Here is a 26,171-nt window from a genome sequence, read left to right as displayed (position 1 = left end):
TTCCTCTGCCTTCTACTCAGTCTTCCTCTGCATGCATCGTGAGCGTGGGCATATGGCTAAAATGTTAACCTGGAACAACATGCCAAGTTCTTCCTTAGAACTGTAGATTATTCAGTGTGCTGGTATGCAGCACTTGCTTTATTGTAGTGAGTCCTGAGAATGGCTTGCCCTTGGCTGTCTCTCTTTACTCATTTCTCGCAGGTACGGGAGAAAGTCTTGCTTTAGGTCTTGGTAGCTCCTTGCTCTGTTTCCTAGAATTCTTAGAAATAGAAGCTCTTAGTAAGCCATAATTCTACAGAGCACCATGAGGGCAGGGACCACACCTGTCTTGTTGGCCTTTGTAAATCAGATGCCCGGCACAGAAACAGTCAGTGTTCAATGGATGCGTGATGGACGGTGAATGGGTGGATGAATGAATGAAGAGAGCTACAAAACAAAACCTGACAAACAGGTTTGAGGTTTCAGAATTTCAGAACTAAGCTGCTTTCTTTCTCTGTTTAAAAATACCAAATATCACAGAACTATGGAAAATGAAAACACCTCCCCCTACCTGCCACCAAAACCATGCTTTCCTACTCCCCGGCACACATCAAATAACCCCTGGCAATAGTCTGCCTTTAAATGCCTTGTAACACAGGACTTCCCTGGCGGTCCAGTGGTTAAGACTTCGCCTTCCAATGCAGGGGGTGTGGGTTTGATCCCTGGTCGGGGAGCTAAGATTCCACAGGCCTCGGGGCCAAAAAACCAAAACATGAGACAGAAGCAATATTGTGACAAATTCAATAAAGACTTTAAAAATGGTCCATGTCAAAAATCTTTTAAAAAATAAATTAAATAAATAAATGCCTTGTAACATGACCACCACACGGATGCCAGCCAGGCCTTAGGAGGCACTGAGGTGCCCTGCAGACACACTCCACACATGGGACAAAGTTTCTACAATAAAAGAAATATTGACGGGAGAGGCTCTTATTTTCATCCTGAAAGTCTAACTTCAAAAAATCTTTTCCTTCTATTTTTATTTTCTTTCTCCCTCATCCTCCTGTTCTTTCTCCTTTCCATTGATTCCCAAAGTTATTGAAGTGTTTTCTTCTCTAATACCTTTAAATTCGCAGTTCTGTTTCTTTAGCAGAATTTAGCAAGCCCATTCCAAGACTCCAGTGATCCTTTTTTTTTTTGGCGGTACGCGGGCCTCTCAATGTTGCGGCCTCTCCCGTTGCGGAGCACAGGCTCCGGATGCGCGCAGGCTCAGCGGCCATGGCTCACGGGCCCAGCCGCTCCACGGCATGTGGGATCTTCCCGGACCGGGGCACGAACCCATGTCCCCCGCATCGGCAGATGGACTCCCAACCACTGCGCCACCAGGGAAGCCCCCTCCAGTGATCCTTTTACAATAAGCGAGTAAGCAACTAAATTGTATTTAGCAGAAGTGCCTGGAGGTTCTAGGTGCTGTGCACCTCTTTCATATATTTTACAAATCTTTACTTATGGGCAAACTTGCTAAACATATCATTTCATGCGTACTTTGGTTGAAATTCTTTTTTACCTTTGTGCATATATTCACAAATGCCTCCACCGCCTGACATATAGGAAACCCACTTATGAAGATATTTCCAGGAGGCCACAAGCGTGTTGTCGTGCTTCACCTGGACCATGTACTGGAGCGGGCCGGTGATCATCTTCCTGTTACAGCGCCACTTCAAGGAGATGTGGGTGGAATCACACTCGTATATGCTCAGTGGCTGCTCTGGATTAGACACATTCAGGCCCAGGCAGCCGCTGCCTCCGATGTTAAAGAGGCGGTGGTTTGAAACCCACTTCCACAGCATGTACTTGTTGGGTGGTTTGCAACTCTCCAGGGTGAGTGTAGATTTGCCGGCTTGAATGCATTTCTCGAGGTTCTCACTTTGGATAATGAAGATCCCTTTATCTGAAACAGCAAAATAGAAGATATGGTATACAATCTTCATATATAATTAACCAGTGTCCGGAGGATCCCAGTGTGCATGTCTGAGCTGTGATATGTCACACTGACGGCTGTCGCAAACAGATCTGAAGTTGATGTGTGGGGTCCACCACAGGGGCTTGATTTGCCCAAAACAAAGGAGGTTCTTGGGAAGCATACATGGACTTATTAGAGCTAATGGAAAACCTCTGGTCTAAGACAGCATTGGCCCTCCAGTAACAAGGGATGCTTGTGAATTCACTCCAGAATGGTACTGATAGAAAAGGAGCTCGCCACAACTGAAGAGAGAGCGGGGACTGGTGATAATACTCAGTGCTGCAAGGGAGAGACATTGGGTGCCCAGAGGCATGGTGACACTTTGGTTTTCTTCAGACAAGTGCCTGAATGTTAGGAATACGGCAGCTGAATCAAGAGCCACTGAAATGAAAATTTCCACCATCACATTTCAGTAGAAAACCTAAAGGATAGAAGTCAAGAGCTGCTTTGTGTCTTGATATAAGACGCAATGCTGGTGAGAAAAAATGCTTCTCCACGTTTGTTTTCTGTGCTGGGTCCATCAGGTGTGGAAGGATGGGGACATACGCTGTGGGGATGGACTCTTCCTGGGAGCACCCTTGTTGGGCAACAGCAGACAGATGTCCAGGACACTAGGTGAGGCCCCTCACCTAGGTACATGAGAGGTTGCAAGAGCACTGTGACAGGATTGAAACCACACAGGCCACGTGGGAATGTGGAGGAAGGAGGCATTTTGTGATATACCCCTGAGCCTCTAAGCTTTGGGAGCCAGAAGAAGAGATTTGGGTGAGTTTCCTTTGGAAAAGCTGGCAGGGCCCAGCCAGGACTTAGTGGTATCTACCTGCCCACTACCTGACTTTACCTCAAGTCGCTGGCCTGGAAGGCATCTATTACACAACAGTTATGAACATGTCCTCCCACAGGGTTTTTGAAGGTGGAAATCATGTCTGACTTCTTTTATCCAAGTTCAGAGTGTCCTGAGCACATCGTGCAAGTTCAGTAAATGTTTGATGTTGATTAAACACGCCAGCAGCTGCTGCTGACTTAGGCTCATGGTTGCTGGGTTACTCAGCGCAGACTGTCTGGTCAGGTCCAAGAGCTCTTTTGTTCTCCTATTCACTAGGCTCTGCTCTCACATCTTACTTCCTGTCCATTCTTCAAAAATCTAAAGGGACATTATCAGGTTCCCTTAAAACGGCTGTGATTTGGGGCCAGGCGTGTGCGGTGGCAGGGGCACAGTGGACACAGGCAGAGCCTTCTAGAGGTTGGGAACACTGCAGAATGAGCGTCCTCATGCACTGGAATGTTTCATTTTGGTAAAAGTTCTTTTTGTTCTTCTAAAGTTGCTCAGGCCAAGAAGAACTGATTTACAATAACCAAAATCGCTTAAGACACTGTTGAAAAAAGATTGTCAATGTATTAATGGAAGCTATACTTCATGTAATAATTGATAACCTTATTTATAACCCTATATTTGAGGAGTTGAAATAGTTGTCAGAAAATTGCTTTGATCACCATACATCAGAACAAAAGAGAAAGGAGTGGGGGCAGGGGGCAGAGAATGAACTGTGTTAGGGAGATTTCATTTAGATCAGGAAATTTGTTTTCCTAATGAAGCCCATGTCCGTGTAGTTATTAGTATAGTCATTCAAGATCAAATCTACCTCTCGCCAATGCAGTGTGGACTCTGATAATTATTAACCTTCTCTCCAGCTCTCCTATTCACCTTTTCATGCCTGGGTAGAATGTTAACCTTAATTTCTGTTGTAATCTACTAATAACTTTCTAGCTAGCCCAGAGTCCCATTAATTTTTCACTAAAGGATAATTATTTTACTATAATTGTTCTGTACTTTAGCTTCTATCTAATATATATGTTCAAATATATCCAGCTCTGCAACTCACTGGCTGTACCATAGCCCTCTGCGCCTCAGTTCCTACACCTAAGATAGGTGGGTAGACTACCTGGCTGGTGGGTTGAGAGCTCTGGAATCAGGCAGATCCACCACAGACCAGACTTGTAACTTTGGGCAAATTTCTCGATCTCTGTGAGCCTTGCCTTTCCTCTTTGAACTAGGAATATGTATGATACTCACCTCATAGGGATGTTAAGCGTATTCCATTAAATAACCCTTGCAAAGCACAACATGCACTACCATGGCACGGGAAGAACTCAGTAAATGTGAGTTGCTGTTATTATTGTCATTACCATCTTTCTGGCTTCCTGATTCTTAGTCTGCAGATCCAGCCGTAGGTCTGGTTGAACACCTGTAGAGTACTAATTTGAGCATACCCCCAAAGACTTGTAACATGAGCACAAAAGCTCATTTTTACTTTAGATTCTGCAGCACATAGTAGGTGTAGACTTTTTAGTTCTAAACAATCCAGAAATACCATGCTATCACCTTTCATGGAGGAAAAATATTCCTCAAATAACCAGGTGACAAAATTTTTGTCTCATTTGTTCAAATACCTGTGAGATTATGAATTGAGTCTTCATCTATTCATCTTCCACACTGTCAACCTGTAAAGTCTATGCTGCAGCTCTCTTACAAGAAAGACAGAAATGCTTGATGTTAACCAGCAGTGTATGGTTGGGTAAATGAGTGGTCTGTAAGTAAATGGACATGGAAATTATAAATCACTAAAATTTGAGATGAATAAATAATGTTTTAAAATGTCCAAATTATTAAGTGTTAAGAGAAAAGGAGTGGTAGAATCAGAGCTTTTGTAGTTCTACCACTGGTCATAAAAACACCTTTCCAAAGCAGAAGATATTAGACAAACTTAATTCCCTGCTGCTCAGTTTTAGGGTGCTATCATATTTCTAAGCCCAGCTGCCTTTAGGATGTGTCTTTGGAAAAGTTCCTCAGAATGTATCATAAACAAGTAGCTCTGGCTTACCAATAACAATAAACATGCCATCACCAAAAGAATAATATGTCACACTAAGCTAAAAAACGGCCCAATCCCATTTTCCCATTAAGCTATAATAGAATCTGGTCCTAGCACCATTAATCTCCATAAATTCACTGAAGAGAAAACAACTGTTTTCAAATAGACTATGAGGAAACCCAATATAGGTATCAATATTCAGATAATCATTATATGTGCATATGAGTCATCTCTAACAAAAACATAAGATGAAAATAAGCCACCCATCCTTAGTGTCTGTAGACAGATTTCAAAAAGGATGAAGATCAAATGTGGGAGGAATCAAGATTGATTATATATGTCAAGGACATCAGTTCTGCTTGAACACTGATTAAGTGATTAATGAAGTACTGCCAGAATTACTAAATCTCTTTGCAGTAAAATGCTATTATATTTCCCTTAATAATTGTAAGTTTAGGAGGAGAAAAAGGATTGATTTACTAGAAGTAACTTATAAACTAATTTTCATCCTTAAAAAATAAAATAAAATCCATAGAAGATAGGGGCGCTACTTTCTACTTCTGAGTTCCTTTCAAGACAAGATGATTTTAGATCCACCCTTTGGCCTCACAAGATCACATGTATTTCTAAGGAATGGAAGGAGAATTTCTTTATTCATTTATTTATTTATTCATTCATTGAACAAGCATTCACTGGTTGCTGACTATGTGGAAGGCACTGTGTAGGGTACCAGAGATAGAGGAATCATTTATCTAAATATCTGTTCTTTAAAACTATATCTATTCATTCTGGAATCATGGGAAGTCTCCTAGTTAATGAAAAGAAGGGAGTTCCATCAGTTCCAAAGTAAACGTTGTAACTGCACTTAAAATAAGCCCTTAAAAACAAGGGATGAAAGATAAGAAAAAGAAAATAGACTAGAATTTAAAACACTTGACTGGATCTTCAAGTGATGTCATGTGTGAGGTGGACACGGCGCCTCAGTGTCATCAGACCTTTCTAGGTGGAGAGTGTGTGTGTGTGTGTGTGTGTGTGTGTGTGTGTGTGTGTGCGCACGTACTGGCCCATTTTCCAGGGAGGAGACAGCAGAAGAGCACTGGAAGGAACATGGACATGGCACAGGAGACTACCTACCCATACACCCAGAACCATGAACTTCAGCGCTGGATGGGACTGTAAAGCTCATTTAACTGAATCATCCTTACACATTTCTTTTTCCAAATCCATTTTTTTCTTAGAAGTTTTATATTGATATACTTAGTGAAAACCATATAGGTCTAACTCTATTTACAGCCATTCATTTATAACCTAGAAAGCAGAAAATGAGCTGCTGTAGATTGTTGCCAAATAATTTGAAGTGGGAGACTTGAAATTTCAAACAAACATTAATTGAACGCCTATTATGGTGGTGTGTTAGGAGCCCTGCAGATAGAAGGATATATGTGCCATAGTGTTTGCCCTCAAGGAACTGATGTTCTCCCTGGGAGTACATCATGAAGTGTACAGGAAGAGCTATAACTTAATGCCAAAATACATATTGACGTAAGAGGTATAAGCACAATAAGGTGGAAGGCAGGAGTTAGAAGGGGTCACTTTGGCCTAGAAGATCAGAGAAATCAATCAATCAGTCACTCTCTCACAAGAACACACACACACACTTTCATTCAACAAACATTTGATAGGGACCTAATATTTGTTGCACATGGAGGTACATGGGTGAACTAGACCAGCATGGGTGCCTGTCCTCATTACAGAGGGAGAGTTCAGGTAGTGCAGGAGGTATAGGCAGAGAGGTGAAGGGTTGGGCCAGGGGGCACTGTGGACAGAGCAAAAGTCATGAAAGCTCAGAGGTGATGAAAATAATTAGCTCTAGGGTGACGAGTACCTCACTCTCTAAAAGTGTTTGGTGGTTGTAGAATATAGAGTTGGAAAGAGGTGGTTTGGGGCCATTTTATGAAAAGCTTAAATTTTATTCAAAAATTTGTATATTATTCAGATAAAGGGAATTTTTGGAACAAGAGAAGGCATGACTGAGGCTGTGGTGTGGAAGATGAATCAGGGTGGTAAATCATTCGATAAAAACATTTATTGAGCATTTTTGTGTCCCCAGCATGGTTTTAGGAGAGTAGAGGTATGAGACAAATGTCCAAGTTCCTGCCCTGGAGGAGTTCTCACTTAGCTGGGTTGAGACAGCCCACGTGCAGAATGGCGAACAGTCTGAAGGCTATTGCTTTGATCCGGCAAGAGAGACAGAGGTGTCAGTTCAACTGGTGGTGATGAGAAAGGAAGGGAATTGTTAGACTCTAGTCACTAGAGAGAGAATTCAAAGAGGGAAGAAATGACAGGATTTGGTATTCGATAGAATGGGAGGATTCTGGAAAAGGTAGTTGCAATGACTTGTTTTCTGGCTTCAGGAATCTGATACACTGTCAGATGCCGGCCAATCCCTAAGATACCATGAGGTTGGAGTCTAAAGCCTAGGGCTGCGATTAGAGTCGGAAGAGTGCCAACTGGGGGTCCCTGCGGGAAGTTCCTCTTGAGGTCCTTCCATTTCATGCTCAGCACCCCTTCTGATCACTTCCACCCACCTTTTAGTGTCCCCTTATACTTTAAACAGCTCCTCTTAGAACTGGCTGAGGTATGAAGTGTTACGTAAATAAGATATGATTTGAAATGTTAAGCCTTGGTGAGATGTATGTTCTTTTGATTAAAAAAAAAACAACACTTGAAACAAACAATGAAACAATTCCTAAAGAAATCCTCTTTTTATGGTGGATTTTAGGCAATCAAAGGGTTTTCTGGTGTTTAATAAATAACACCATGACGGTGGCACCTAATCCAACCGACGTATAAACCGGCCTCTGGGCCCTTCCATGTTATGGGAACTGGAAGGAAACGCTCCAATGCATGGTTCGCGTCAAGTGCAATGTTTAAGACAAGCTTCCTAATAGGAAGCCCACAGCTTGCCAACTGCACTCCAATTTCAATCTCCTACTCCATTGTCCTGGGTTTAAACCTCTTCTACTCCATCTACCCACACAGCTGGTGCTGGGCTCACGCATTTCCTTCCCCGGAGCATCTCTTGAATCTGTCCAGTTCCTTGCTCTTCTGACAGTATCTCAGTTTCGGCATGGAAAGGGTCCAGGAAGTATGGGGAGGGCATCTCTGCCCTGAAACCAATCTAAAGTTGAGCAGCTTTTCTCTTGAGATGTATCGACATTTTCCAGCTACACAAATTCAGGTTTGTCCTGTCCAGTGACTCCAATTCAGATTTGATTGTTTTCCTTACTTAGATTACTCTGTAGCAGGAAGGGATGCTGTGTGGGGCTGAATCAAGTCCCGTTCATGGCTGAACGATGCAGAGAAGCTGGATTCTTAATATGACTTTCCAAACCAATAAGCAAGGAATTTCTGACGTTTGCAGTATGCAGCATGTGCATTGTACTTGAAAGGACAGAACAAAGTGAAAAGTGTGTTCTCTCCTCCTTGGCCATCTCTGCATGAATACTTGCATTTTTATCCCAGATCATCTGAGATTTGGTGTTTATCTCTTGACAATCTGACAGTACTTAACAAAGCCCGTGGCTTCCTATCAATTGATTTCTATAATCAACTAAAAAGTTAAGTATGTTTTAAAATATGCCCTTGTCCTGTCTCAGAACTTCTTCTCTTTCCCTGCCCTAGCATTTTCCTTGACTTTGAGCCTTCTTTATTCTCCTACAGCTTCTGAACCTGGATAATCACCACCTCCACAGGCCCGTGGGACCCCTCTTGCTAAATCTTTTTACATGTTCTCTTCTCTTTTCTTTCTAATCTCCCAAAATCGTCACTCCAAGTTCCACGAGGTATACAATACTTTCTCACATGCAGGAAAAATTAAACCTGGCTTAATCTGCTCCACCGGGCTCTAGTTTTGTCAGGATTCAAATTGCCTGTCACCAACCCCTGTGTGAAGTAGATTAACCCTTCCAGACTGTTCTCGCCACTCTGCCACTCTCATTCCCTCCCCACCTCCCCTTTCGTCCATCACATTTAGCAGTAGATCTTCTGACCTCTGCAGAAAATCTTCTCTCTTTCAAAGTTCTTCGCTGTGTCTCTGTATCTTACCAGTGAATTTTTAAACTGAGTTGAAAACATTTTTCTTCCTTTTAGCTTTTAGTCTATTCCTCCATCATTTTTATCTTTATTTAACTGGAAAGTATCTAACAGACATTCAGACATTGCTGGTGTAAAACTCATTATTTACAGCAGCTCTGTTAACAACTTATAGACTGTGCTGAAAATATACCATCTCAGTCACCAGGGAGTCTTGCTACAGAAGACCATGTTATGGCAAGAAACAATAAGACAGAACATTGTTAAACTTCCCTCAACATGCCTTCGTGTGGAAGCCCTGGGGGATATGATTCAAAGACTGGGTCACCAAAACAAAAGCAGAAAACAACTCAGCCAACAACCAAACAACCCTGGAAATGACGTGACGTTATTGAAAGCAGAAGCGTTTACACTGAGCTATCCATCTTATCTGCTTTGAGAATATACTCACTTAAGAAAAATATGTATTTACTTAAGTGGGAGACAGAAGTGAAAACAACCAAGAGACTTCCCTGGTGATCCAGTGGTTAAGACTCTGCACTCCCAATGCAGGGCGCCCAGGTTCTATCCCTGGTCAGGGAACTAGATCCCGTATGCCGCGTACTAGAGCCTGTGTGCCGCAACTGAAACTCCTGCACATGGCAATGAAGATCCAGCATGCCGCAACTAAGACCCGGTACAGCCAAATAAATAAATAAATATTTAAAAAAAAGAAAGAAAGAAAAAGAAAACACAACCAAATCCAACTCTTAATGGTAGATATATTGTTAGTCCTTGTACTTGTTTGCTAAGGCTGCCATCACAAAGTACCACAAACTGAGTGGCTTAAACAGAAATGTGTTATCTTACAGATCTGGAGGTTACAAGTCAAAATTCAAGGTGTCAGCTGGGTTGGCTCCTTGGAGGCCTGTGAGGGAAGGATCTGTTCCAGGCCCCTTTCCTTGGCTTGTAGACGGCTGTCTTCTCCTTGTGTCTCTTCATATCATCTACTCTCTATGCGTATTTCTGTGTCCAAATTTTCCCTTCTTAGGTGGACATCAGTCATATTAAATTAGGGCCCACACTAATCACCTCATTGTAATTTGATTACATCTGAAAAGACCCTGTCTCCAAATGAGGCCTCATTCTGAGGTATTTGGGGGGTTATGAATTCAACATCTTAATTTTGAGGGGGACACAGTTCAACTCATAACAGGCCCATGCTTCTTATTCAGCTACGTAATTCACAGAGCCCAGAGTAAAATGAAAATGTAGGGCCCTGGAGGGGACAGGGAAGTCCAGTCAATCTTCACTTCCCGTGGGCCTGTGAGGGGTTGTAACCTCCGTGGCAGAAAGCTCTGAGAACACACTCAGTACCTGGACTGGAGACAGGTGATAGGTCCCCACTCAGTCCCCACGGAACATGCAATGGTGCTGCCAACCCGGTGGGGACAGCAGCCTTGTCCTGCCCCCAGATACCACTGGCCATCCACTCCCAGGCCCTGGGCCTCCAGTTTCCCAGCCCCAAGGCAACCTGGTTGCCATGGTGGACGGAGCACAGGAGTATGGACAGGGAGGCTGAAAACCCACCCAAGGAAAATGGGGAGGTGACGTGAGGAGGAACTGAGATTTACTGGAGGCTTTAATCTTTTGGTCTGTGCTCCATTGTCCCACAGGATTTCATACCCAAAGAACAAATTCAGAAATAAAAATTACTAAGGGGCTTCCCTGGTGGCACAGTGGTTGAGAGTCCGCTTGCCGATGCAGGGGACACGGGTTCGTGCCCCGGTCCAGGAAGATCCCGCATGCCGTGGAGCGGCTAGGCCTGTGAGCCATGGCCGCTGAGCCTGCGTGTCTGGAGCCTGTGCTCCGCAACGGGAGAGGCCACAACAGTGAGAGGCACGTGTACCAAAAAAAAAAAAAGAAAAAATTACTAAGAATTCGAAGATCCCAAACCACAGAGCATTCAAACCCAAGGGCAAGGCCCTGCTGAGCATGGGGCCCTACGAGACAGTTCTGGTCACACGCCCATAAAGACTGCCCTGTTAACTGGCCAAGGCTAACACTGTGGAAAAAAGACCTTGGCAAACCACAGAGCACTTCTTTTAGGGCAGAACTGCTTGAGGTTGAGAGTATCTGCCTTAGTTTCTCCATCTGCACAATGGGCTTAATTAATGATAGTGCTGTCCTCATAGGATCTTGATAAGGACTACCTCAGTCACTACGACCCCTTTATAAATGTTCGTAAGAGAAAAACAGATCTTAACTTTGGACATGGGTAGTGAAAAATAGCAGCAAAATAAGACCAATGTTTATAGTTAAATAATTACTTTGAATTTCCTGTTTATATTTTCATAACCGAAAAGGAAATTTCTCAAGAGCGTGATGCAAAAAGCCAGAAATAATGAAATTTTTTCATTAGCATATTTCTTTGGAACTGTTGCAGTCTAGAAAGTATAGTCAATTAGAAAGTCATGTGGCCCCTCATGAAAGCAGAAAACTCTTGTCTGTTTTGTTCAGCTCTGTATCACAGAACCCAGTTTAGAGGAATTCTCATAAAATTCCTCCATTTTTCTTGAATGACGTTATAAAATATTCTACCCTAAGTGACTCACTGTAGTGTTTATAAGGTGTTCTTGGGTTTGTTTCTTTTATGAACTGTAATATTTCTTTTCACTCTGATCAATTAAAAAATATAATTTATGTTCCTAGCTTTGTTTTGGAACATCTCCTAAAAGGCTTTCAAGGATAATTTCTAAAAGAAGATGGAGACAAGGGTCTATAAATGTCTCAAATACGTTACTTTGATAGATTATATGAAGATTCATCACATAGGGATGAGTTCAGAAGAGGCAGAACAAAGAATTGTTTCTTCAGAAACCCTGATATAAATAAGCAAACTCTTAGCTCAAGGAAGGGAAGCTGAGGGGACAGCGAAACTCTGTATGGCTCAACCTTTCTGGTAATTGGCGTGGAACCCACATGGTGTAGTATCAGTTACTGTGACAACCAATAATAGGAAAAGAGGTTAGGAGCTAATGAGGAAGAGTAAAAAGGACCAGAAAAATTGGAAGTCTATGCTGACTCTCAAAGGCTCATGAGGAAAGAAGCCAGTCAGAGAAAATGGGATGAGAAAAGTATAAAGTGGAAGAGTTTCTGAAAGATGATGAACGGAGATGGAAGAAACAGAGTCTGAGGGTTGGAGTGATTGACGGCCAGGCAGGGCAGCTATACCAGGAGCTGATCATGCTTTTACTTAAATTCCAAATCCCCAGATTAGGAGAATGGCTCATTGCCCAGGGATATATAAATTGCCTAGAAAAAAATCAATGGCTTTGCACATTTCGGCTTTGTGAAAATATTTACTCCTACATGTGGAAGCACAGGTTTGGAAAAGGAGGAGTTGAAGAGAGCAAGAGGCTGGCCTCCTGTTCCTCCTGTCACAAGATCAAGTCACATGCTCCCAGCAAACAGAGGGATAAGAATGAGCTATTTTATCAGGTCGCAAGGCTACACAGGGGCCCTCTGCATTAGTGCTTGTGGATCCGGCTCACATCCCTACTCTACAAGCTCCTGTAGGTGCAAGTTACTCAACCTGTCTTCACCTGTGAAGGAAGGGTGTGCACTAACAGCACCCAGCTGGCTGTGGTGAGGGGCATTTTGACCTTTGCATTAGAAATGGGAGCTAAGGGGAAAATCTCAGGGTCACAACTCCTTCCCACTGCTGCCTCCAGGGGGTGGCTCTCACCACCCTCTTTCAGAAACCTCTCCTTCGTGGCACCCCCTCTTCATTGCTCCATACCGAGCGCACCGCCCTGAACCTCTTCCTCACATTCACTACGTGACTCCAGCGAACACTCCATTGGCCTCCCCCCAAGGCCTTTCACTCCCAACACTCTGGCCTGGTGTTTTCTTCAGTGCAGGCTGTGGCCCATTAATGCATCATGAAGTCAAAATAGAGTGGAACATTACAAAGCAAAATAGAGTAGAACAGAGTAGAAAAGTAGCAGCACATCGTATCAGGTAAGGGTGTTTTTTAATGAAACTTTTGTTGCAGACGTATATGTCTGTACTGCTCTGGACACTCGGTTTCTTGACCCCCTCTGCTCCGAGGACCTTCTTTCACTTGTTCTCGTTTTAGTGACCACTTCTGCAGCAATACCTTGGACCTGGTCACTACTGAGAATGGACCCGCCTCCAAAATTCATTATTTCCATTGTATAATCACTACCCTTCCTGTTCTGCCGTCTCTCTCATCTCCTTACTTTCACCCTCACTTCCCTTGGTCATTGGCCATTCAAAAGAGCCTACCTTGACCGTCTCTGAGGACTGACACAGCCATGGGCTCCCTCCACCCCTGCTGCTGGGAAGCTGAGTGCTGTAGGGGAAGCTCTCTTACTATGTTGGTTGGGGCCATTTCACATTTATAATTTTCAGCCCTCAACGTCGCTTCAAAACTCTTTTACTTGCCCCCAGTTCATTTCCTTTAGCAACCTCCACAGAGACTATGCCCACTTTTCCACAGGATGCCCTGTCCCCTTCCTTGATCTCCCCTCTACCCTCCCAGTATCTGGGGTACTTGAATGAAATTATCAAGTTTTAGCACTTGCTAGAATGAAGGGCTCAGATTTCAGAACCACAATGAGGTCCCTTGCTATAGCAACTCGAGGTAGGAGAGAGGCTGCAGACATGCCAGGTACAGTGCTGTGCACAGGGAAGTAATTGTTACAGGGTTGTCAACACGTCAAAATGGTCTGGACTGGCCAGAGGAAGAGGGCACCGTGGTGATACTGAAACAAAAGGACAATCCTTGGGTAAGTACTATCATTAGTTCCCTTTTTACATATGAGGAAACTGAGGCACAGAGAGCTTAAGTAACTTGCCCAAGGTCACACAGCTGATAAATGGTAGAGCCAGGATTTGAGCCCAGACAATCTGGTTCCAGGGCCCATGAACTTAACTACTATATGACACTGTATCTACTGATTTTTTAATACAAATTTATTGGTAAATGACTGAAAAGTCAGCACAATACTATCCATCATCTGCCTCTCAAGGCTGGGATGCATATAATAAATAAGAGATCAATCAGTAACACATATCAAAGAAATTTTCAGAAGATAAACACTATATGTATAATCTGCCTTGTATTACTACCTATCCCTTATTAGTGGATGTGAAACTGACATAGGTGCATATTTTCTCCTGGTTGCTCTGGGGATGCCAATCATGGCTAAGAGTAAGTTAATGTAGTCCAGTGAACACAGGGGCAAACGTAGGAGCCCAAACACAGCTAAAAAACACTGCTGTATTTCAGCTTCTACATCTGAAAAATGGATGGCTGGACTAGACAATGTCTCAGGTCCCTTCTAACGCTAAGATTTTGTTTTTCCATCTTTGGACAAACAGGAAAAACCTGATTTTAAACCCATCTAGATTATACTTGAAATTCCACTGATGTGAGTGCTTGGAGTCAAGGAGGGGAGCCTGTGTGAGGACTGGAGCAGTCAATGTCACACAGTCTCTGTGCTCTTCAGAAATTAGGAGCAGCATTTTCACATCTGAAGAATCTCTATGCCAACCATGCCAAATGCCTTCAGATTTGCAAACTGTCACCTGGAGTGGACAGGAGGTAGTGGATGATTCTAACGTCATAGTGTCCTTGACTATTAAAAAGAAGGCACTGATTAGCAACTACCTCAGCCGGGATTTGGATCTGCTACATATAGAAGCGATTAGCCCATCCGTGCTAATCCTGGCTCAGAGGACCACCAGCGCATTCTCTCTGTGTGGCTAGGTTTCAGCTTCTGTCCTCCCGGCTGCTGCCCTCTTCTAGATAGACATTTAGTGCCCAGGCAAGACCCACATTTTAAAATGTAAAGAAACAAGCGTGGCACAGCGACTGTTTGTGAAGACGGATCACCCCCATGGGGTCACAGGCGCCTCTGCAGGAGCATTTTTATTGAAATAACAAAGGAGGTAAGAGGCCTCTGACCTTCGGCCACTTTAGAATAAGAATTGCTCAACCTGTCCCCGGTAAAGCCTCCTAGGAATGCTAGCGAATACAGTCCAGAGAAGATTACCTCCAAAATGTACACATAATATGTTGAGAGGGGAAAAAAATAAACACAGACATTGGTGACACGTTTTACTCCTTCTGTCCAAGCTCATCCCCAAAGGCTGAGAGTATGGAGGCTGCCTGGAGGCTTCTCCTGGTTTATTTAGCTTCTCCCAACCTCTTTCCTCCCTTCACACATGGGCTTGCACTTTTGCACGCTGGCTCCTTTGCCTCAGAGGCAGCCCATACAGTTATTTACGAAAACGGTGATCTCTCTTTCTGTCTCTGTCCATAGCCCTTTATGAATTTTATGTACAGTAGGTGCTCGATAAATGTTTGATCCATTGATCCCGTGTACACGTGTATATGGCCATGGTAACTCCGCAGGAACTCTCCACTCTCCGGCCTGCCGCGCGCCTTGCAAAGGATCCCATTTTACCCTCAGTGGTCCTATGTCTGTCACAGGCCCCATTTTTCAAAGGGGAGAAACTGAAGAGCAAAGAGGGTAACTTGCTCCAGCTCACAAGTTCATTGGGGCCACAGGGGCTCCTCTTCCCTATCTGGTCTGAGAAGCGTTAACAGAGAAGATTGTTTTCTTTCCCGAAGGGGCAGAGAGGAGAAGCCAGGCTGGGGCCACTCCGCAGGTGGCAGCGTACACCCAGAGCGCTTGCTTTGGGAGGGGACAAAATGGGACATCTTTTTGCCGTCATGTATCCCAGAGATGGTCCTCCCAAATACACCGCTCTAGGAAAGTTTACATTCGAAACATCTCCTACCCTCCTACGTGCAGCTTGTGCCGGGCCGCAGCCGAGTCAAACCGCCTGCAAGCCGAGGCCCCGCCCCACGCCGCGCCCCCGACCGAAGCCTGGAGGAAGCGGGGCGGGGGAGGGGGTGCAGGGCCTGTCCCGGTGCAGGACTAGCCCATCCGCAGGGCTTTCTCCGGACGGCAGAGACGCGGGCCACCGTATAATCCTGGCCACCCTCGCCCGCCCCAGCTTCGCCCCTTCCTCCTCTTGCCCACTCCCGCCCCCGACGTGCCCATCTGGTCCCTCTGGGCCGGGGGACACTCACCCTGCCACTCGAGAAGCCGCTCGGGGGTGAGTGCCACCGCCGCGCCCTCGGCGGAGCCCGCCGGCACCGCCAGCAGCAGCGGCAGCAGCGGTGGCAGCAGCGACAGCAGCGCCATCGCTAACCACTGGGCTCGCCGGACACTGCGCCCGGCCCTGCGGTGGGCGAGGCGGGACCGCAGCCTCCTCCGCGCTCCACCCCTCCCCCAGGCCTCGCCACCCCTGCGTCCCGGAGATCCACTCCGTCACCGTCACCCCTGTCGCCACAGTGTGCGGACACTCGGGGTTATGGGCTGGAAGGCGGAAAAGTCCTGGAGATTTTCCCCGCCCTACCCACTCCGGCTTGGAGCGGGAGGGAGCAAGAGGGTGTGGACCATCTGCCCATCCCAGAAATTCCTGCCTTTGGGGTGGGGAGAGAGGAGGGGTGAGGCTGCCCCGTGCACGCGCCTCCTGCTTCCAGCCTTCTCTCTCCTTCTTGCGGAGGCCAAATAGGAGTTGGGGGTGAGCGAGTTGAGAATCTCTGGGACGGGAAGTCTGACATCTGGGTTTGCAAGCCACCCGGATTATGGTAAACGCTGCGGGTTTGGCAGCAGGCAGCTTAGAGGAAACCGAGCTGCTCCGTGGACCCAGGCGCGCTGGGAGCGCTCTGGACCTCCTCTCCCCTGGAATGTGGAGCCCAGAGATCCCTGGGGGTGCGCCGGGGTCTCCACCCTCCTCACTCCAGAGTACGCTGAAGCTTCTTCCATTGTTGAGCTCCTTTCCCATTTAAAAACTACCTCCCCCTTCCATCTCCTTGGATCCTCCTAACCCAGCAAAATAGCTGGGTTATCCTGTGTTACAGCTGTTACCGCGTTGTCCCACTTTATACCTAGAAAACCGGTCCAGAAAGGCAAAATGATTTGCTCTAAGAAGAGGTTACTCCTTAACTTGGCAAAAGTTCCTCCCTAAACTAGGAAGCCCTGACTAGAATGTAGTCTTTCTAAGGGTAGTCGTTCAAATAACTGGCGGAACACTAGAAACATTCAATATTTATGAGAACAGGCTAATGTAAGATCTTTCCTAAATAGTCATTAAACAAAACATTGCTTATGACGCTAGTCATTAAAACATAAGAGGAGGGAAGAAAGCAAAAGGGAGCTTTAAAAAAATAAAAGGAAGGTGATGGGGTCTTGGAGAACCTTGCCTTTCTCAGCTGCCTGTTGGCCAAGACCAAACCAATAGTTTTGAGTAACACTGTCAATTTTAGACTGAATTGTGTCCCACCAGCTCCCCAATCATAGGTGGAAGTCCTAACCCCTCAAATGTAGTTGTATTTGGATATAGGGATTTTAGGAGTTAATCAAGTTTAAATGAAGTCTTGAATGTGGGGTCCTAGATAAGGTCGGCTTTATAAGAAGAGGAAGAGAGAGATCTCTCCATCCAGGCACTAAGGAATGGAGGACACAACAAGAATGTAACCATCTGCAAGGCAGGTAGAGAGACCTCATCAAAAACCAAAACCTTCAGGAACTTGATCTTGGACTTTCTAGCCTCCAAAACTGTGAGAAATACATTTCTGTTGTTTAAACCACCCTGTCTCTGATATTTTGTTGAGTCAGCCCAACCAGACTAATAAAACTGTCTTAGCCTGGTTCTCCAGAAAGCAGAGCCTGGGTTGAGATCTCTGGCAGAGAGTGGGATTGAAGATCAGAGTGAAATAAGGAAGCAAGGACAGCTACTGCCTTGGCCACTGTCGTAGCAACATGTGCTCAGTCCTGCAGGAGCCTCGGAAGGTCTCAGAACTGTCTGTCCTGGGGAGAAGAGGAAAGGGGGAAACATTATCCTTAGGCTGACCATCTCTGCTAGTGAAGGTGGTCCTAGGGTTATTAACTCCTCTGCACACTTCCATAGCAGTGGTAAGCTCCAAGCTTGGTCCCGTGCCTTGGCAACCGGAAAGCCTTGTGGCAGGCAGCAACAGGTGCATGGCATGGCCAGAGGTGAGGTGCTGTCACGTTGCCCCAGAGGGAACCTGTGCAGGGCTGGCTGCTGCAGAGGTGGCTGGAGTAAGAGGTGTGGCTGAGAGAATGTGAAAACTTCCAAAGTGTGCCCTGAGTCAACAGCATATTATTACATATAGAAGTCAGTATCCCTGCCTGAAACATGCAGAAAAAGATGCTTTCAGCATAAGAGACTATATAGACCTCAGTCATGAAGTACTTATAAATCTCTCCTGTGACTCAGCACTACATCATGTGTCATGGGAATTACCCCAAAGTACAGATGGTTCAGCCCTGTCTGAGTGGGCTGGCATCTATTGAGGCAGCTGAGCGCGATCCAAGTGGCATAATTAAGTAGGAAAGTGCAGCCTTGATATTAATCTTTGGTGAGGTGCCGTGCAGTGAACGTAAAAGTGGGAGAGGCCACAAGGGGCTAGAGTGATTGCGCAGGGCTAGATGTGTTCAGATGGGGTGAAGGGTATTTAGGAGGAAGAGGCTGTTCTAGGATGGGAGGAAGTCGTGAGAGAAAATACGAAGTCTGGAGTGAGAAACGCTTGCACGGGAGAGAGTGAGTAGGCGGGCCTGGCTGAAGCAACGGGTGGCTACTGGGCAGCCTGGCAAACGAGGTCAGTCACTGGGACACAGGACTGCCTCCCACTGGCTGTGGGATCCCGGTGAGACATCCATCTGCTATGGGCTTCAGTTGTATCCTCTCTCTAATGGGGGGAAAAAGCCTTCCCTGACCCAGAGCAGATGATATTCCAAAGTAGCAGAGCCATGAATATGAACAGGATAAAGAGGAGAAACCAGCCATATTTCACCTTCAAAGCAATTAGCGTAATGAAGAATGGTGATGACAGCTTCCTGACACCAAATTTCCTATTCAATGATTAGAAGATTCCAGAAGGGCTCGTTTTCATCTCTTTGAGGTGGAAATCTGTGGCAAAATCTTTTACACCTTCAAGAAAATGATCCTTCCCCATACCCGGGTCTTGTGCCTGTTTCAGATTCGGGAGGTAGGGTAGTATGATGGTGAAAGTAGGTGCTTTGCTACTTACCAGCCGGTTACTTAGTCTCCTTAGCCTCAGTTTCCTTCCGTGTAAGATGCAGATGGTACTATTTGCTGCTGTATTAAATGAGATAAGATTGTGCAGTGCTTGGGACAGAGTCTAGCATATTTTCAATGTCCTTTCATGGGAGCTGTGAGGGTGTGGGGAGGAAGCAGGGCAGCAATGAGCAAAGGGGAGCTCAGGAGCGAGCTCTGCAGACCTCTGTCCTGCTGAAATGATGTCTCCTGCCCCCTGCGGCCCGGAACACCTGCACCTGCAGGCCTTGTACATCTTCCATCATTTTGAAATAGAATTACTTCTTTATTTATAGCTCTCACCTGAAGGTAGGTTCCTTGAGGAACCCACTACATTTTCCTTCTCTTTGATTCTCCAGGGCCGCACAGTTCCTGGCCCTTAGTAAATTCTCCAAAAGTCTCTGCTGAGTGAGTGAATGAAGGAGGGAAGGAAGGAAGGAGGTGGACAGGAATAGAGTGTAGGGAGTCATTTGAAACTCTAGAAAAATATTAGAAACCTGAATGATGTTGAATGAAAATGGTGAAGAAGATTCAGGATTTAAAACTTACTTAATGTGTGGGTTATGGTGAGGGTCAAGATTAACAAATGTATTTCGAGCACTGTAGGAATCAGAGTCGCCGCAAGAAAGGGTGAGACCCTGATTTATAGTGGTTTATAGTGAAACACTATTTACAAAGTTATGGGCAGAGTGAAGGGAACCGAAACAGGAAGGGAAAGACCTAGGTTCTAGCCAGTGCTGGAAGCTGTCATGACTGTATCGGGGCCTGAAGGAACCTGGGAGGGAGCAGTTATAGGGACCTCATGAGAGCTGTACCTCTGCGACAGGGGCCATCTGGCAGGACAGGAGAAGAGCAATTGTTACCAAACTGGAGCCTGTCAGGGGGGAAGCTTAGAAAATGAAGAGCCTGTTCCTTCTTCTCCTGCCCTCTGATCTCTTCCAATTGGCTGACCCAGCCAGTAGTCAGTGGTCCAGGAGTCCACAGAAGTCAGCTTTCCAGAACACAGTGCAGGGTGGAGAACTACGGACAGTGAGTCTGGAGAGACAGACAGTGACTATGAACGTGAGCATGTTCTGTCCATCTCAGCACTGGTGTGGAGGATGCAGCAGAGAGCAGGGTGTGATGAGTCCTTGACCATGATCACAGAGTTCTGAGTCTGGGGGAGAAACAAATAGGTAAACAAGCAATTACAATAACAAACTAATATCATAACAATTACAATGCATGTCATGATATGAGAATGTGTCTGAGACTTGACAAGTCCTTAGAAGGGCCACTCATCAAAGCTTGAGGCTCACAGAAAGTGATGCGAAGAAAAAGTGGCATCCAAATTGGCACCTTGAATAGCTAGCTAACTTCAAAAGATATGCTTAAGCGAATGAAAGGAAAAGCCACCAACTGGGACAAATTATCTGCACATCATATACCTGATAAAGAACTTGTATCTGGAATATATAAGGAACTCTCCAACTCAATAATAAGAAAAACCCAAATATCAAATGGGCAAAAGATTTGAGTAGACACTTTACCAGAGAAGATGTACACATGTCAAGTAAATACATGAAATGATCTCCAAGACCATTAGACATTAGGGAAATACAAATTTACACCACAGTGATATACTTCTACACATCTATTAGAATGGTTAAAGTTAGAAAGACTGACCACGCTAAGTGCGAGCAAGGATGTGGAGAAATTGGAACTCTTACCCACTGCTGATAGGAATGCAAAGTGGTGCAAACACTTTGGAAAATTGTTTGACAGTCTTTTTAAAAGTTTTAAAAAAAAAACATATAACTACTTCGTTTCCTAGAACTGCCGTGACAAAGCGCCATAAACTGGGTGGCTTAAAACAACAGGAATTAGTTCTCCCACAATTTTGAATGCCAGAAGTCCAAAATCAAAGTGTCGGCAGGATTGGTTCCATCTTGAGGGTCTGAGGGACAGTCTGTTCCTTGCCTCTCAACCAGCTTCTGGTGGCTGCTGGCAAACCTTAGCATCGCTTGGCTTGTAGTACATCATCATATGGATTTCTTCCCTTCATCTCTCTCTTATAAAAACATCAGTATTGCATTTAGGGACCACTCTGATCCAGTATGATCTGATTGTAACTAATTACATCTGAATATACCCTATTTCTGAATAAAGTCACATTCTGAGGTTCCATGTGGACATGGTTTTGGGGCGACACTATTCAATCCGGTACAACCACCATATGATCCAGCCGTTCCACCCTTAAGTGTTTACTTAAGAAAAATGAAAACACATGTCCATATAAAGTTTGTACACGAATGTTCATAGCAGCTTTATTTGTAATAGCCCGAAAGTGTACACAACTCAGATACCCAGCAACGGATGATTAGATAGATAGATTTAGGTATATCCAAGCAATGGAACCCTACTCAGCAATAAAAAGGAAGGAACAGCTGATGAATGTAACAACATGGTTGCATGTTGAAATAATTATGCTGAGTGAAAGAGCTAGGCAAAAAAGAGTACATACTTTATGCTTCAATTTCCATAAAATTCTGGAAACTGTAAACTAAAATGTGGTGACAAAAAGCAGGTGAGTGGTTGCCTGGGAATGGGAATGAGGGGCTGATGGGAGAGGAGAGATTTAGCTGAGCAGAAAAATGTTCCAAAACAGAGGGAATAGAGGCAAGAGTGGACATGAGGTGTTTGAGAAGTTCTTTTAGCAGGGATATTGGGTACTGAGGTGGGAGGTTCTAGGAACATTAGGGCTAACTAGGAAAGCTGAGATTAGGTCTTAAATCATGTTAAAAAACCTTTATGCTAGAGCCAGCAGGGAGCCATTAGGGGGTTTCATTGTGACCAGATTTATGTGTTACATTTTAGAAAGAACATTCCAGCCATAGTATGGAGAACGGACTGGAGGTGAGCAATTCATAAGGGTTAAGAGGCTGCGGCAGGATCCTGGATAAAGAGGTGGCTCTTGTCTGGACTAGAAAGGAGACAGTAGAAGACTGGGGAAAGTGAACACACTTTGTGAGATGTATAAGAGGAAGGATCAGATCAACAAGACTTAGTGTTTGAGCGGGTGTGTTGGGGAGAAAGAGAGAGTCATCAAGAATGATGTCCCATTTCTGGCATGGCAACCTAGTGGCTTCATCCTCTGAGAAAAAGTTTGGGGAAGGAGTAGAGTTTCAGTCTGGGATACGTTGAGAGGGTGGTGAAGATGTCTAGGGGACAGTTCCATATATGTGTATTAAAGTCAGAAAGCATAGATTTGGAAGTTATCTGTTGTTGATCATTAAAACCATGGGAGTAGATGTGGTTGTTGTAGGTCAAGAGAAAAGAGGAGAGGCCTGAAAATAATCATAGGGAACAACATTTGGGGATAGCTAGAGAAACAGACTGAGAAGGAGTTAGGTGTCTGGAAGCTGGGGAAGAATGTTTCAAGGACAGAATCATTGACAGCTCCATATTCTCTGGAGAGATCAATGGATGTAAGGGCAGAACTGTGCACTGGATTTGGGGACGAGGAGGGAAATTATGACCTTGTGGAGAGTGCTCCTAATGGTTGGAGGAGAAGGCACGTCAGTGGTTTGGGGATGACTAAGACGACTCTTCCCAGCTGCTGGTGGCCGTGGGGCGCAGGACATATAGCTGCACAGGCTGTGCGTATATGGTTGCGGATGAGGGTGAACCAGTTGCTGCTATTTTTGTTACTTTTAATTTTTTAAAATTATTTATTTATTATTATTATTATTTTTTTTTTTTTTGCGGCACGCAGGCCTCTCACTGTTGTGGCCTCTCCCGTTGCAGAGCACAGGCTCCGGACGCGCAGGCTCAGCGGCCATGGCTCACGGGCCCAGCCGCTCCGCGGCATGTGGGATCTTCCCGGACCAGGGCACAAACCCGTGTCCCTTGCATCGGCAGGCGGACTCTCAACCACTGCACCACCAGGGAAGCCTTACTTTGTTATTTTTTAGATGAGCGACTTGAGCACATCTAAATGCGGATGGGAAGGATCCAGCAGAGAGGGGGAATTCAAAGATACTTACTGTTGGAAAATTCAGAGTGAGGTCCTCGAGAAGGAAGAAGTTTCCAGAGCAAAAAGTGAAAGGATTCACTTTAGGAAGGAAGGTGATGCCTCCCTTGATAGCAGGAATATAGGAAATAATGGTTGTAGACACAGGTAAATCTGTAAACTGAACGTAGAGCTGAGAGTTCTCTCCTCTGCTAAGTTCTAGTTTCTCTGTGAAGTAGCAGGGGCGTTCATCTGCTGAGCATGAATGGAGAGCTGGAGCTGGGGAGAGGAGGTGAGACTGGCTCTGACGTCCTCAGAGAGAGCTGCTGGGGAAATGTGGCCGGAAATCTGGGCATAACCAGGGGCCCAGATGTGGTCAGGGACTATGATTTTAGAGTGGATTTTTGTTTTCTTAATGATGCTCCGTAGCCCAGCTACCTGCAGGGAGAAGGTGGACACCGGGCTTCATCCAGATTGATGTCACCCAATCAGAATATTACCTACAGGGAGTTGAAGATATTGGCAGGAGAGAAGTTGATGATGATGAGGGGATCTCACAGGACGTGGCTCCATGATCACAGGTGGACAAGCTGAGGCAGACAGAGGAGGCTCTGGGGCCACACTGCCAGTCTCAGAGCCTGGGTTTGTCATCTGCTGGTTGTATGACCAGGGCAGGTTTTATCTCCAGGTGCCTTAGTTGCCTCATCTGCAAACTTGGAACAATAATAGTGCCATTTCATTGGTCTGTTATGGAGATTAAAAGAGTAAATACCTGGAAGCTGCTTAGAACAGTGACTGGCAGAGTAAACACTCAGCAAAGGTAGTTTTTATTATTGTTATCACTTACATAAAAAAAATATCTGGGGGGCAAACAAAGACTGAGGATTGATTTGGTCTCTTGCTGGGTAGAGAAGAAAGCCATACGATAGACCGTGTTTCTTCCAAGGAGCTGCCATTTCTGGAGTGCTTGCCGTAGCCACAGCGTGGTGGTGAAGAGGTAAGTCTGCTTGGGTGGGAGTCTGCTCTGTGACCTACACCAAATCACTGTGCCTCGCCCAGCCTCTCTTTCCTTTCTGTAAAAGGGAGCACGATGAGTGCCCACCCCATAACATAATACATGCAAAACACCCAAAACCTGGCAAGTAGTGAGTGCTCATGAGACGTAACTACAATTATTAGATGATACCCACAACAGTTACACTGTGAAGTAGATATTATTACAGTCATTATATACTGATGAGGACAGAGAGCTTAAATGACTTACTGTTAAAGCCCTACCCTGAACTGCTCATTAACTTCACATAATAAGCTATCTCATTAAGAGGAAACTGTACTGTAGATAAAAGAGAATATTGGTTTACATAAGACATGAGTTTTCTAACCTATTTAATATGTACTTTCAGCAGCTTTCCCCCAGCCATTTATTAAACACTTCTGGATGTGTTCAAAATATTGCTTTATGTAGTGATTTACCAGTACTATGGTATTTTAACTAATAACACCCACAGTGACTGGAGTACTAAGGGGTGAAAACAAGTGAAAATTCATTGGGCTAAGGGCCAATGTCCATAATGAGTTAATGAACTAGTTTTTCACCTTAGTCTAGACAGCAATTTATATCAATTTAATTCAATTAACGGCTTTCCCAGTGTGTGGTATTTAGCCAGAAATTTCCACTCATTTGGAAGTTTTAGCTGAGCCTCTGTCTTGACTGGGTCTTCATAGGGTATCTTAAGTCTCCCCAGTCAGCATACAGCCTAATTTCTGCATACTCATGCTCTCCTTCTGCTTCTCACATGTAACCTCGTAGAGGATGTGCAGAGGTAGCAGGCAAAGGGGCACCATCTGTAGAGGAAAGAGGAGACCCCTCCGGAGAGCATGTCACATGTTTTCTGAAACCCAGCTGGCCCAGTGGTGCTCAGCCCTCACTGTGGTCAGAGTCCCCTGGAGAACTTTTGAAAAGCACCAATACGGAGGCCCCTACACCCAGTGATTCTGACTCAAGGGGTCGGGGATGGGACCCAGGCAGCAGTACTTTTTTTTTAAGCTCCCAAAGTGATTGTAATGTGCCGCTGGGGTGGGGAACATCTTGCTTCTCCCATGAACGCGCATTGGATTCTGAATAGATGAGGGCAGGAGATAATGTCTGGCACTTGAAAAAAAAGTGAAACCAACAAGAAACCTCTCAGTTCAGGGAGAGAGGTGAGTTTTAGATGTAACGTTTCCACTTGGCTGTGTTGTAATCACACAGGGAGGGAGAAGCAAGGTATGGGCAGCCACAGCAGACCGGGAGACCTGGCCTGGCTGTCACGGGCTATGGGACTGCCTGACTCTAGGGGCCCCATTTGGAAACTTGTGCTACCAAAGAGCCTTCTCCAGCTGTGCATCTCTGGTTGTCACCCTGCAGGCTATAACTTTCCAGAACTTAATGGGAAAGCCTGGTGATGGATCAATATTTATTTTACCATTTATTAATCATTTTCTAGTAATTTAGATATCCTATTCCATTTAATATTCAGAAAAGTGTGTAAGGTAGTTTTTGTAATCACCAATGCGCCTTTTAAATAGAAACAATAACAAAATCGAGGGGTGGCTGCACCTTTTGATTTCATCTAAAGAATTCCCTGATAAATTGAAGCAGAGTCTGTGGGTGTGTTCACATGTTGAAGGACTAGGTAAAGGGAGGAGGAGGAGAGAGAGAGAGCAGGGAGAGGTAATGGGTTAAAAATTCTTCTTCCATTACTTCTCAGCTGTGTTCCTTTGGTCAAATGACATAACCTTGCTGAGTTTCCTCACTATATAAATAAAAAAAAACCTACCATAAAAATTTCCAGCAGGGCTTCCCTGCTGGCGCAGTGGTTGAGAGTCCGCCTGCCGATGCAGGGGGCACGAACGTCTGGGAAGATCCCACATGCCGCGGAGCGGCTAGGCCCGTGAGCCATGGCCGCTGAGCCTGCGCGTCCGGAGCCTGTGCTCTGCAATGGGAGAGGCCACGGCAGTGAGAGGCCCGCGTACAGCAAAAAAAAAAAAAAAAAAAAAAAAAGAC

General features: G+C 45.1%; 2 protein-coding genes across 2 annotated transcripts in view; both read right to left on the bottom strand.

Annotated features, from left to right (window-relative positions):
* The window catches only part of PLA2R1 (phospholipase A2 receptor 1), a gene marked incomplete at its 5' end in the record, with an annotated part of 114,545 nt that extends 97,930 nt beyond the window's left edge, over positions 1-16,615 (bottom strand). The window contains 6 exon segments of the mRNA XM_082658812.1: positions 1,547-1,930; positions 16,079-16,226; positions 16,228-16,383; positions 16,385-16,429; positions 16,431-16,549; positions 16,552-16,615. Coding sequence (XP_082514938.1) covers positions 1,547-1,930; positions 16,079-16,226; positions 16,228-16,383; positions 16,385-16,429; positions 16,431-16,549; positions 16,552-16,615 — 916 coding nt within the window.
* Positions 16,616-19,964: 3,349 nt separating this feature from the next.
* Positions 19,965-26,171, bottom strand: part of ITGB6 (integrin subunit beta 6) — a 145,282-nt gene continuing 139,075 nt past the window's right edge. The window contains exon 18 of the mRNA XM_082658836.1: positions 19,965-20,290. Coding sequence (XP_082514962.1) covers positions 20,189-20,290 — 102 coding nt within the window. The 3' untranslated portion in view covers positions 19,965-20,188. The remainder of the gene's footprint in view (positions 20,291-26,171) is intronic.

This window comes from Grampus griseus (assembly GCF_964374135.1).
Source record: "Grampus griseus genome assembly, chromosome: 7".
In the NCBI taxonomy this organism is placed as follows: Eukaryota; Metazoa; Chordata; class Mammalia; order Artiodactyla; family Delphinidae; genus Grampus; species Grampus griseus.
This window is presented reverse-complemented; position numbering and strand designations above follow the sequence as displayed.